Raw genomic sequence first — 12,849 nt, forward strand, 5'->3', positions numbered from 1 at the left:
GCCTCCTTCACAGGATTAAGCAGGAACAGAAGGAGGTGATTCTGGTGGCCCCAGGTGGGTTCCAGAAGATCTTAATTTATTGAGATCATAAAGAGGGCAGTAGAAGTCCTTTGGACTCTGCCATTATAGCCAGACCTTCTTGCACAAGGTCCGGTATTTCATCCTACTTAAACAAGGAGTTTAACAAGTTTGACTGTTGAATCCCACTCTAAAAGATTGTGGGTGATCTCCTTCAGTAGTGTCTACTTTGACTAATGCCAGGAAGCCAGCTTCTAGAATCACTTACTATAGAATCTGGAAGGGATTGGTTTTTTGGTATGGACCCAGAGGTTGGCACGCTAGGAAGTATGTCAATAGGCAGGATTCCTGCATATGGGATCTGGAATGAAGCTAGCCTTGACTTTTATCAAGAGCCAGATCCGAGTCGTGTCAATGTTTTTTTCCTATGGCCTCTTACTTCCCACTCTTGGTGCATAGCTTATTCAGGGGGTAACACTGTTTATCCCCCTAATAAAGGCACCTTTAAATCATTAGGATTTAAAATTGGTTTTTTCGCTTTGCTGAATCTGCCATTTGAACCTTACGAGAAATTCTCTTGGTTCTTTGACAAAGATTATGATTTTTGCTTGCCATTTCTTCTGCTAGAAGAGTATCGGAACGAATGGCTCTGTCTTGTAAGAGCCATATTTCATCATGTATAGGGATGAGGTGATTTCATGTTCTCATCCTGAATTCTTACCAAAAGTGGTAACAGGTTTTCATTTAAACCAAGATATTATTCTTCCTTCTTTCTCCCCAGAAGCCGTAATCTGGGGAAGAGTAAACACTACAGTCTCTTGATGTAGTAAGAGCGATCAGAATCTGTGTAAAGGCGACCGCTCAGGTTCGCAAACAGGTTTTGTTTATACTGCCAGAGGGTCCAAGATATGGACAGGCAGCATCAAGATCCACTATTTTCCAAATGGGTTTGTCAAGTGATTGAGCAAGCCTCAGCTTAAAGAAGAAAATTCTTCCTTCTCATATTAAGAGCACACTCCTCCAGGGCGATTAGTGCCTCTTGGATGGGGCATCATCAGGCTTCTATGGCTCAGATCTGTAAGACCGCAACTTGGTCTTTGATGCAGACATTTATCCAATTTTATCAAATCGATATTAAAGGTCATGAGGATATTGCCTTTGGGCACAGCATATACTGCAGGCTGCAGTATGAGTCCTCTGGCCTCCTGTTTCCTTGATTCTGTCCCCCCCTTCAGTTGCCATTGCTATGGGACGTCCCACATAGTTATTACTATGGCTCTGTGTCCCCTGATGAAAGGAAAGGAAAGAAAATAGGATTTTTAAAACGGCTTACCTGTAAATTCCTTTTCTTTGTACATTAGGGGACACAGAGGTCCCTCCCTTCTTATACACTTTGCTTGCCTATAAAACTGAGGACTCCCTGTAATTTGAGTGGTTATATGGGGGAAGTTCACGCCTTAAGAGTCGTGCCAGTGTCCAGCACTTGATATGCCGATATAACCCACATAGTTTATTACTATGACTGTGTGTCCCCTGATGTACATCAAAGAAAAGGATATTGCAGGTAAGCTATTTTAAAAATCCTATTTTTTATGGTCGCTAAATTTGACTGCTGGGATGTTGAAACCAGAATCTTGAAAGATCTGGGTATTTCAGGCTCGTTCTTGTCTGCCCTTATAATTGCTAGCAAGCCTGTCTCTAGAGGTATTTACTATAGAATCTGGAGGTCATACATTTTCCTACGAGGCCAGAAAATGGCACCCTCGCAGATATGCGATTTGAAAGGTTTCTCACCTTCCTACAAACAGGGGTGAAGTTAAAACTAGTACTAGCGACAATTAAAGGGCGGATCTCAGCCTTGTCAGTTTTCTTCAGAGACCGATGGCATCTCATTCATTAGTGTGAACCTAATTAAAGGGGTGACGCGTTTGATGCCTGGGATCTGAATCTGGTTCTATCAGGCTCAAAAGGGTTGCTTCTGCAGAACTATCAGGCATATTCCTTTGATCTGTTCAACAGGAGATTTTCCTGGTTTGCTAGGTCCTCAGCAAGAAGAGTGTCAGAGTTGGTCGTCCTTTCATGCAAAGAGCCATTTTTGGATTTACACCAGGGCAGGGTGGTCATGTGCCCCATCTGGATTTTCTTGCCTAAAGTGGTTTCCAATTTTCATTTGAATCAAGATATCATTTTGCCCTCCTTTTTTCCAAATCCTAGGACTACGGAGGAGAAGTTGCTGCACTCGCTCGGTCTTGTGCGGGCGATCAGAATTTATTTAAGGTTGTCAGCCCCATTTCAGAAGACTGATTCCTTTTTTTGTCCTGCCAGATGGTCCTAAGCAAGGACAGGCAGCAACAAGTTCATCTATTTCTAGATGGATTCGCCAGGTCATTATCCAGGCATATGTGTTAAAGCACAAGGTTCTGCCTTGTGATTTAAAAGCGCATTCCAACAGAGGGATTGGTGCGTCTTAGGCAGTGCACCCATCGAGTGTCTATGGCTCAGGTTTGCAAGTGGCCACTTGGTCTTCAGTTCATACATTCACTGGATTTCAACAAGTGGATGTTAGATCTCAAAGGAGGCCGTATTTGACTGCAGTGTGCTGCAAGCAGCATTGTAGGTCCTTTGTCCAGAAGTGTGCTTAGAAATGCTGTGTTCCCTTCCCTCAGGGTCATTGCTTTAGGACATCCCCGAAAGTTATTGCTATGGTGCTTTGTGTCTCGTGATGAACAATAAAGAAACATTTGATTGTTAAATACAGCTTACCTGTAAAATCCTTTTCTTGGAGTACATCACGTGACACAGAGGTCCCTCCCCTCTTTTCTGGGATCTTTATTGCTTGCTACAAAAACTGAGGTACTTCCCTATGGGAGGGGTTATATTGGGGAAACTTTCTTGCTATTGGTTGCCAGTGTCCAATCACCTAAAGGTAGCTTGAAAGAAAAGGGATTTTAGGGACTTTGAGGAAGCCAAAACCTGGTGAGGTTACATATTTCCATCCCTATGGGACTTTAAATGAAGTTATGGCCCGGTAGGGTCATATATTTCCATCCCTATTAAGTCAAGAGAAGGGGGAACAAGGAGAGTGGGACTTTGTGTGAAGCACATGGTAGCGAAGAGGTAAGTTGAACAAAGGAATTGTATTCATATCACAATGTAAATATACCTATAATGTTAATACAGGGTAATTGATAACACAATAACAGAAACATGGGGATAACAAAAGTGTCTCGAATTGTAACTACTAATGTCAATAGTAGAAAAAGTAGACATGGTAGTAAACCAGTAGACAATGAAATGGTAACAATATCTCAATTAGGACCATGATAAAATCCCTTAGTTCCACAAGGACAAGGTTGGGTAAAATCGTAGTTACAAGGTAAAACCTGCAGGACCTATGGCCTCACTGGACTTGTAAGGGTAATTGTTGTATAGAAACTTTAAAATAGGTGTGAATAGATGGAAACACGGCATCAAGTATCTCTACGCATTGCGTGGCTGATATGCCACTCATCAGGAATATGCACGTGATAATCTAGGATAGAATTGGTATGGAGATGATCGATAGGGCGGAGATGACACACCCAACAGCACCAACATGCTTACTAATTGAGGTCCACAAGCTAATGATGTGTCAGCGAGGCCCCAAGGCATCCGGAATAGCCTCCAACCAGGACTTGTAGTGGGGGGGGCTTCACACAAAGTTCCACTTTCCTTGTCCCCCCTTCTCTTCACCTAAAGGTAGCGTATAATCCAGATAGTTATTACTATGGTGCTCTGTGTCCCTCGATGTACTCCAAGAAAAGGATTTACAGGTATGCTTTATTTAAGAAACAATTTTTTAACTTGTAAACAACAAGTTTGAAAAATAGGCTCAGGGCTGAAGTGGTTAAGGTTGCAGTTCTAAATGGGAGTGTACACATAGTGGGGACTCTGGTGGATTATGTAGACCCTTGCAGGCACAGGGGGCACCCAAATACCTGAAATGGGGCAGAGTAGTAGTATCAAGATGCTCAGAAGATGAAAATGATTATAACAGTAAGGCCATGTAGGTTCTGCTGTTAGCGGTTCATTTAGCAAAATAAATTGCCTTACTATGACTTTAACTTTTCAATTTGTGTTCCTTAGGGTAATGGGGAGAAGGCAGTTGCTGTTCCTACAGGAGAAACCGAGGATATTTCTTGTGGGTTAATTTTTAGCAGCATTGGATACAGAAGTGTTCCTATCTCGTCAAGTGTACCATTCCTACACAAGAATGGGATTATCCCAAACAGCATGGGCAGAGTGCAAGGTGCTCCAGGTTAGTGCGTTATAAGCGTTATGCCATCCCTTATGGTACCTTAGTGATGGGTGTTTCAGCTGGTTCCATGATCTATTTTGGCAGGACTTTACTGCAGTGGCTGGGTGAAGAGAGGGCCAACCGGTGTCATCGCTACAACAATGACTGACAGTTTTGACACAGCGCAGTCCTTGTTAGAGGATACAAAATCGGGTGCTTTAAACTACTCAGAGACCCGCCCTGGAGCCTCAGCGATCCGCGAGCTGCTTCTTCTCAGAGGTATGTGGGGGAAAATATAAAACCATGCTTATGATTCTGGCTCACAAATAATGCTTGTGTCTCACCAATTTCTTTTCTCCTAAAGTGTACAGTATTTAAAGACAAAACTTATTTAGTCTTGGATAGAGTAGAGGCTAGTTAGAACTCCTGTTGTGTTTTTTTCCAAACACAGTAAGGCATATAGCATTTTCAGAAGGAGCTGAGCAATTGTGGCCTCCATATTGGTCTCATAGCAGATATACTTTACTGAATTTGTGCTGTGCCCATGTTCATATGCAAGTGTGTGTTTAGCCAAAACTTTTCCAAAAATTTGATGGGGAATTAAAAGCTTGTGTTTAATTTTTGTTGTCTTTATAACTTTGGGGAGATTTCCCTTCACTTCCTGTTCTAGAGATGCAAAAGGAAATGAGGGGAAATCTCTACAAAATTGCCTCCAGAACCTTGGAAGGTTTCCTGTCACCTCTTCTGTGACAACTGTAAAATTTGGGATTTCCCATCGCCTTCGGTCTCAGTGACCCTGGGGCACATAGAGAAGGTGAATCTCCCCAGCAGAAACTCTGACAGCAAGAAGAACATTCAGGGGTTTTAACCCGTCACCATTCTGCTCATAAGAACTATCCATACTGTATACTTTACGTGTGTGTCTAGTCAAAATGGAAATAACCCCAGAAACCTATTCAGTGCATATCTCCAATACATGCGTATTTTCCCTTTTTTGTGTTGTCTCTTTAAAAACAATGCAAGTACAGCAAAATGCTGTTGATCTGCTAGAAATCTAGCTTGTAGCTAACTTTCTATTTGAGCTGACAATGAAGAGCCTCTGCTGCACTGATTTCCCAAACATTGTTATAAAGCCTTTTTGGTTTCTTCATCTGGAAGACAGAACACACATCCTTCCCTCTCATCCCCATAACGCACAGGATGTTAGTGTGCTGGAATTCTGGCAGTTGACTGTCCCCAGCAAAGACCCAAAGTTCTCAGGGATTCTAACCCCTCATCACTCTATTCATAAGTAAAAAAAATTAAATAAACTTTTGTATATCGATCCATTTTAATTTGTGTGGCTGGTCAAAATGGAAAAAATCAAAACTTTCAGTAAATCTCTCCAGTACATGCACACTTTCTATGTTTTTTGTCTCTTTAACACTTATGATCACTCAAGACATATGTACTTTAGACTGGGTTCAAACTAGTGCGAATTGGATGAGGGTTTCGTCGAATCCAATTCGCATGAGATGAGATTGTGACCGGTTCTCTATGGAGCCGGTTCACATATCTCTGGGGCGGCCGCGGAGCGGCTTGCACAAGAGTCCTGTGTGTCTTTGACTCCGTTTCAGGCAGAGTGGTAGCAGTGTGAACCCAGCCTTAAAGTGGTTGTAGAGGCTGCAGCTTTTTTACCTTTTTATGTATTCTATGCATGAAGTTAAAAAAAACCTTCACTGTGCAGCATTCCCACCACACACACAAAATTTACCCAAGTCCTAGCCTGGTCTCTCCCTTCTGATTGGCTGAGATGTAGCCAGGAGGGTGGGGCTGAGCTGTGCTCTCTGTGGCTTATGGATGCAGAGAGCCGACTCAGGAACGAGCAGGCATGAGTGTCCCCACAGCAAGCGGCTTGCTGTGAGGGCACTCAGTAAGGGGGGAGGGACCCAAGAAGAGGAGGATAGGGGCTGCTCTGTGCAAAACCATTGCACAGAGCAGGTAATTATAAAAAAAAATGTATTTATTTTTAAATAAAAACATTTTCCTTTACAAACACTTTAACTCCTACATGCCGCATAAATGTGTCGCTTGGTGGCCAATGTTTGTACTGTGAGCACTTGTTGATCTACAGCTCTTGACAGCTCTTGTGCTAGCAATTGGCCTCTCAGGCACTCGGCAGTCACACAGGGGGTGGAGGAGAGTAATCGGCCCTGTTTGAGCTCAAGGTCCCAACTTAGAGCTTACACAGGGCTTGTTGTAGCCAACTCCCCATCAGCTGAAAAAGTGATGAGGGAAGGCGTGCAGTTGGTTATTGGATTTAAAGTGGTTATAAAGGTTTGAGGCTTTTTACTCTTTTATTACCAAAGACATGTAGCAAAATACATTTTGGCCTAACTTTGATTGGATATGTTTTATAACAGAAAGTTGAAAATATTGGGTTTCTTGTCAAATATTATTGTCTTATTTTGTGTATATTGCAAAAATAAAACAAGTTGTGATCAAATACCACCAAAAGAAAGCTCTATTTGTGTACAGTGTTGCATGACCTCGCAATTGCCAGTTAAATGTAGCGCAGTGCTGAATAGCAAAAAATGCCTTGTTCCTGAAGGGGGTAAAACCCTTTCTCATTCGTTCATTGACAAACACAGCCGTCTTTATTCAGAACGATAGGGTTTTATCGCCTCCGCAAAAAATAAATAAAACACTTGGCCACTCACATGGGCCGTCCTCAGTCAGTATGTCAGTATATAACCCCCTCCCTGCTCCAGGTATTCCGTTTTTTTTTTTTTTTGCCTAGTCAGGAGTAAGGACTTGGTTCCCTGCTGGGATCGCTAGTCCTGGGAATTTTTGTTTATTTTCTTTTTGCTTTTCCTGGATTTTTTACAGTGAGATCTCAACTGCTGGGCTTGGGCGATGGACTGGACACTTGGTCCAGTGGTCACCCCAGCCTGGCCGCGAGTGCGTGCAGACCGCAGATAAGCACTAGGCCGTCCCCGGTATAGCCCCACTGGGCAGGGGCTGCCCCTGTGAGTTAAACGTCTCGCAAGGTCGCATACGACCGGGTCTTGGCCTGTGTTGCAGCTTTCCTCATGGCCAACAGCCCCCCCCACTTTGGTGGCGAGGAGGATCTGTCTGGGAGCGTTACCCATGCATTTTGCTGGAGAGCTAAGTAGTCCCCTCTCCTTCCCTGGAGTGGTGTGGGACACGGGTATTCCCTGGGATGGTAGGTCCCTTGGGGGTTCTCCTCCGCTCCTCCGTCCCCTCCTTCCTGGGTGAGGCCCAGGCTTCCAGACTAGGGAATTTTTGGGACACACAGCCCTTTTTTCTAACCTCGGGTTTGTATTGGGGGGGTATCTGGTGGTTAGGCCTGGGAAGCGGGGAATCGGGGGTCCTGACTAATTTAGGCCAAGGCTTTGCGGCCTACCAGCTAGGATGGGTCCAGTTGTAGCCGATGTGCGAAAATATGGGCCTTGGCTTTGCAGCCTACCATCCGAGTGTCTTTTCAGGGCTCAGGTTTGGCCTGGTCCCCCCACGGGCCGCGGGCGCGTGGGCAAAAATTTAGCCCGTGGCTTTTGCGGCCTACTAGACCGCGGCTTTGCGGCCTCCTTTTTCAGAGGATCGGCCCAGTCACTTCACGGTTGGCAGACATAAATTTAGCCCACAACTTTTGCAGCCTGCTAGGCCTCATGGTGGCCCCCTTTCCTGAAGGGTGGCGCTGTGCCCCCCCCGTGAGGGCCCGCGGTCTGTGCCCCCCCCCCTGTGAGGGCCCGCGGTCTGTGCCCCCCCCCCCTGTGAGGGCCCGCGGTCTGTGCCCCCCCCCCTGTGAGGGCCCGCGGTCTGTGCCCCCCCCCTGTGAGGGCCCGCGGTCTGTGCCCCCCCCCTGTGAGGGCCCGCGGTCTGTGCCCCCCCCCTGTGAGGGCCCGCGGTCTGTGCCCCCCCCCTGTGAGGGCCCGCGGTCTGTGCCCCCCCCCTGTGAGGGCCCGCGGTCTGTGCCCCCCCCCCCCCTGTGAGGGCCCGCGGTCTGTGCCCCCCCCCCCTGTGAGGGCCCGCGGTCTGTGCCCCCCCCCGTGAGGGCCCGCGGTCTGTGCCCCCCCCCCGTGAGGGCCCGCGGTCTGTGCCCCCCCCCCCGTGAGGGCCCGCGGTCTGTGCCCCCCCCCCCGTGAGGGCCCGCGGTCTGTGCCCCCCCCCGTGAGGGCCCGCGGTCTGTGCCCCCCCCCCCGTGAGGGCCCGCGGTCTGTGCAACCCCCCCCCCGTGAGGGCCCGCGGTCTGTGCAACCCCCACCCCCCCGTGAGGGCCCGTGGTCTGTGCCCCCCCGTGAGGGCCCGCGGTCTGTGCCCCCCCCCCGTGAGGGCCCGCGGTCTGCCCCCCGGTCACTTCACGGTTTGTGGACAGAAATTTAGCCCACAGCTTTTGCTTTGCAGCCTGCTAGGCCTCATGGTGGCCCCCTTTCCTGAGGCCCCCACCCCCCCTGTGAGGGGCCACTGTCTGTGCCCCCACCCCCCCCTTGAGGGGCCGCGGTCTGTGCCCCCTATGTGGACCTCCCCACCCCCCTGACTTTTTGGTGTAGCGCTTAGACAGGTAGCCTAGTACAGGCCACTCATGCCTTCCCCTACCTGCCCTGTTGAACAATCCTATCCGTCTCTGCCACATGGATTTGGCCACCTTGCAGGCTGATGATACTGAAAAAGAACGCACGGCCACAAAGGGCTTGGAGGGTGCTGCTCACCCCACACGAATGAAAAAATTTAACAAGTTCCCCCACAATCGGGGTTTTTAGGCAGCAGAAAACAATAATAAATGCATATCAGGGTAACATGAGAAATATTTTAATATTTATTACCATGAAAAAATAGCAACATGGCATAGAGGTAAAAACATAAGCTCCACCTGAACAGTTAAAAGAGACTCCTATATAAAGAGTACAATAATAACAATGGATGTGCACAAGCAGACACAACTATAAATGACACTGTACAATATAACAGTAGAGGTATAGTCCTAACGCGTTTCAACCCAATCAAGGGGTCTTCTTCAGAGAAATGGTCTGTTATAAAACAAAGATGCAATAAATAAATACATCAAATGTTAATTATACTGGGAATACCTTGTATTTTTTTGTATAATTTACCCAATACTGCACGTCCAAGGAGATAAAATAAAGTGCTTTTAGTGGAGTTCCCCCTCGGGGTGGTGCCTCGATTTCCCTTCACGTATCAAGAGTGTTACCAAATCCAAAGATATCACCAAATGCCAGGAGGGAAAGGTCAAAGGTCCAGAGGCATGGCTCACGGGAGGTCACACAGATACCTCACCACCCATGGGTATAGGCAGTGGGTGCGGACGTTGGCAGCCGGACAATATGGTGAGTCACACCTGTGATAGAATCCCAATGTATAAATAAAATTAGGGACATATTTTTTTTAACATATGAGCACAAGGTGTATATACGGCATGAAACTATTGTCATGCCTATAATCTATGTATATAGAGGATAACCACACCTAGATGTTTAAGTATATCTGTATGATAATTTGAGAAGGAAGAAAAGGGAGAAGGAAAACAACGCTCACAGACTCGGTTTCTGATAAAATCCAAAAAAAAAGAGAAAAAAAGTGAAAAAAACAATTAAGAAATGATAAATGGATAAATAAATGAATCAATCAAAGAAATAAAGAAAAGAGAAAACGACAAAAACAAAAACGGCAATAATAGGTGAGAAAAAAGATCGCTGAATAAGAAAAGTGCCAGTGAGGAGGTAACTGATATGTATGAAGCAACAAAGCTGTATGTATACTAAGGTGAATAAAAGTGCAGAGTATGTAAGTAATGTGAAAGACAGATAGTGACGAGGTGCCTAAAAGGAACCAGGTGTGTGTTGGTGAACATGATGCTAACTTATGCATAAAAAATGACATAAGAAAAAAGGTGCTGGAGTGGTGAGAAAGTAAAGCAAAAAAAAAAAAAAAACCAAAGGTGGACATGCTAACCTAATTAGGTGAACAAACTCCATAGTAAAAATCAAGGCTATTACCTGAATGAATAAGATTGGCAAAAGGGTTCCCAAATGGGGAAGGGGGGGGACTGTGACCAGAAACCTAGCCCGGGAAAGGTAACAGACGCAGTCACTGACTCAATTATATGGAGTCACCCAATCTATAATTTGATAAATAAATAAATAAAAATATTATTCTACAGGAATTTCAAAGTGTTACATAAATATAGTAAATAAATGCAGATCAGGAGGGAAAATAGCCAAGCATACCGTCCGAGAGCTAGAGGTTCCTGAGTCCTTCCTCATGTGATAATAGACAATGAGTGTTCACTTCCTGTTAGGGAGGGATACTTATATTAAACCCTGGGATTCCTCACAGGTGTGGGCCACCTGTCTAATGGCTGGTACTTGCCTCATTCCACATGGTTGCCTAATCAGGCAAGCCGTACGTGAGGTACGCGTCCGGAAGTGTCCAAGGATGCCGCGGCAAGGGAATAAGAGTCCCCCCCCCCCCCTGACTGGGCGGGATCAGCCCGCCCATAAGACAAAGGGAGACAATGTGGAGGGGCTCATGTAAATAACCAAAGCCCCTCCTACCCTTGCCGGGGAGTCACGACAGAGCACCTACCTCCCCCAAAGCAGCTGGCGACCGGACCATGATAGTAGGGAGTGGCATTCGCCCCAGGGGGGGATAAGACATGTGGTGCCAATGCTGTGGCACACCGTATCAGTCCACACCCCCACCGCGCAAAAAAAAAAAAAACCTAAATAGGACGGGGAGTGTGGGAGTGAGAGGGATGGGAGGAAAGGGAAGAAAAAAAATAAAAAACCCGTACACACAGGGGGCATGGGGGGGGGGGGGACATAAACGGTAAGTCAAAGCATAACATCACATTAACGCACATTTGTTTCACCGATTATAATTTTAAGTTGATTCACATATATATCATGCATTTACTGGCATGCGGATGCATGCATTAGCTAGAGCACGACCACAATGAATATGCAACCACAATGAATCTATAGCAACAAAATAAATAGTATTTCTAGAAAATTAACCATATAAGGTGCAATCTCTAAAAATAGGCCATATAGGGTACAATATTTAGGACCCAAATGTGATAACAATGGCTAAGGTGTTTCTGATAATTTAAAGAGACATAGCCAGGAAATATCACTGAGAAATTACTTAAGAAGTAGGAGAGAAGAAGGCTATATCTATTCGATCACTCTTTTCAAACTCTATTTCATAACCTAGCATCAAAGCATCCCAGTCATTGCCCTGAAACAGGCAGGCTGATGGCCACGTTCCCTATCCTGTCAGGGGGGTGAGGATGATGGCAGAAAGATTCAAAGGGGCGCTGGTTGTTGCACTTGTTACATCTGTGTGAACCTTTTCAAGATGGGGGGATGCAGCGGTGGCTGCAGGGGAGGGCTGGTACCCTCTTGGATAAACCTTTATACGTTCCCCTCTCTCTTATTTAGACAAAATTTGTCCATGCCGACTAGGAGTGTCCAAAATGCCTTTTGCGTTTTCAAAAACGCTGGCTGTAAGGTACCCCCCCTTCAGAAAGGGACTGTTACACCAGTAGTGAACCCCTCTGTCTCTAGGCTGCTAGAGGCAACCATGGCTCCGATAGAGGAATCGCTGGCTTCAAAGGACCCAGCTGGCATACCTGGAGGGGGAGCAGAATTCCCATGCCTTTGCTGCTGGGGACCTATTGGATAGGCGCTGAGGTTTGTCCGCTATGCTTCCTGGTTGCTTATTCTGTTGCCTCAATGGTGCTTAGATGTGTATTTTGGGGGGCTACTCTGAATGATTTATAGATTTTTAGTTTTCTGGCTGTGTTCCTCCAAACAGTTTGTTGCTTCCAATGGTCGTCTGTCGCCAGACTGCTTGCTGTTCTCCGCGGGAAGCTGTGCAAGCCCCGTTGCTGCAGAGTGCGATTGTCCTGGTTCCTGTGCTAGAAACAGTGTCAGGGGGTTTGTTCGAACCTGTGCACAGGTTTCTAAAAGATGGAGGGCATGGTACATCTAATTCTGGACCTCAAGGCCCTGTCCTGCCTTGTGTGGGTACAGGAGTTCAAGATGGAGTCCGTCCACGAAGCGGTGGCATGCCATAATGGGATCTTTCTGACTTCTACGACATCACGAATGCTTTAAGCATTCTGTTATGTGCCCAACTCCAACACTTCCTCCATCTGCTGTGGGTGCGGAGCATTATCGGCACGTGGTATGGTCGTTTGATTTGGCCACCACTCCTCGGGTGTTCCTGGATCTGGCATGGTTACATCAGTGGGAGTTGATGGTCCTGGGCTGCCTGGACGATCTTCCACGCCGAATTCTCGATTACCCCGAGGAGCAACGTAGTTACTTTACAGACTTTCTCTGATTTCAGTTGGCGTCTATACTATCGGAAGTCTGCTTTGGTCTGGCCAGAACGCTGGTTTATCTGACCCTGACCGTGCTTCAGCTCTGGTCAGCGTGTTTCTTCCCCTGGACAGACTCCAGAAGTGGCATGTGGCGTTTTTTCATTTACTATCCAGCAGGTGGGCTGCTCTGCAGATCTACATGTGGTTG

The 12,849-nt window shown here is 46.5% G+C and overlaps 1 protein-coding gene across 2 annotated transcripts in view; it reads left to right on the forward strand.

Annotated features, from left to right (window-relative positions):
- FDXR (ferredoxin reductase) overlaps positions 1–12,849 on the forward strand; it is a 137,103-nt gene that overhangs the window by 84,588 nt on the left and 39,666 nt on the right. For both annotated transcript variants that reach the window (XM_077459634.1, XM_077459633.1), the window contains exons 10-11: positions 4,144–4,315; positions 4,400–4,573. In XM_077459634.1, coding sequence (XP_077315760.1) covers positions 4,144–4,315; positions 4,400–4,573 — 346 coding nt within the window. The remainder of the gene's footprint in view (positions 1–4,143; positions 4,316–4,399; positions 4,574–12,849) is intronic.

Source organism: Lithobates pipiens, unplaced genomic scaffold (assembly GCF_037356315.1).
Source record: "Lithobates pipiens isolate NorthernLeopardFrog02 unplaced genomic scaffold, aLitPip1_a1.2 Scaffold_28, whole genome shotgun sequence".
NCBI classification, from domain to species: domain Eukaryota; kingdom Metazoa; phylum Chordata; class Amphibia; order Anura; family Ranidae; genus Lithobates; species Lithobates pipiens.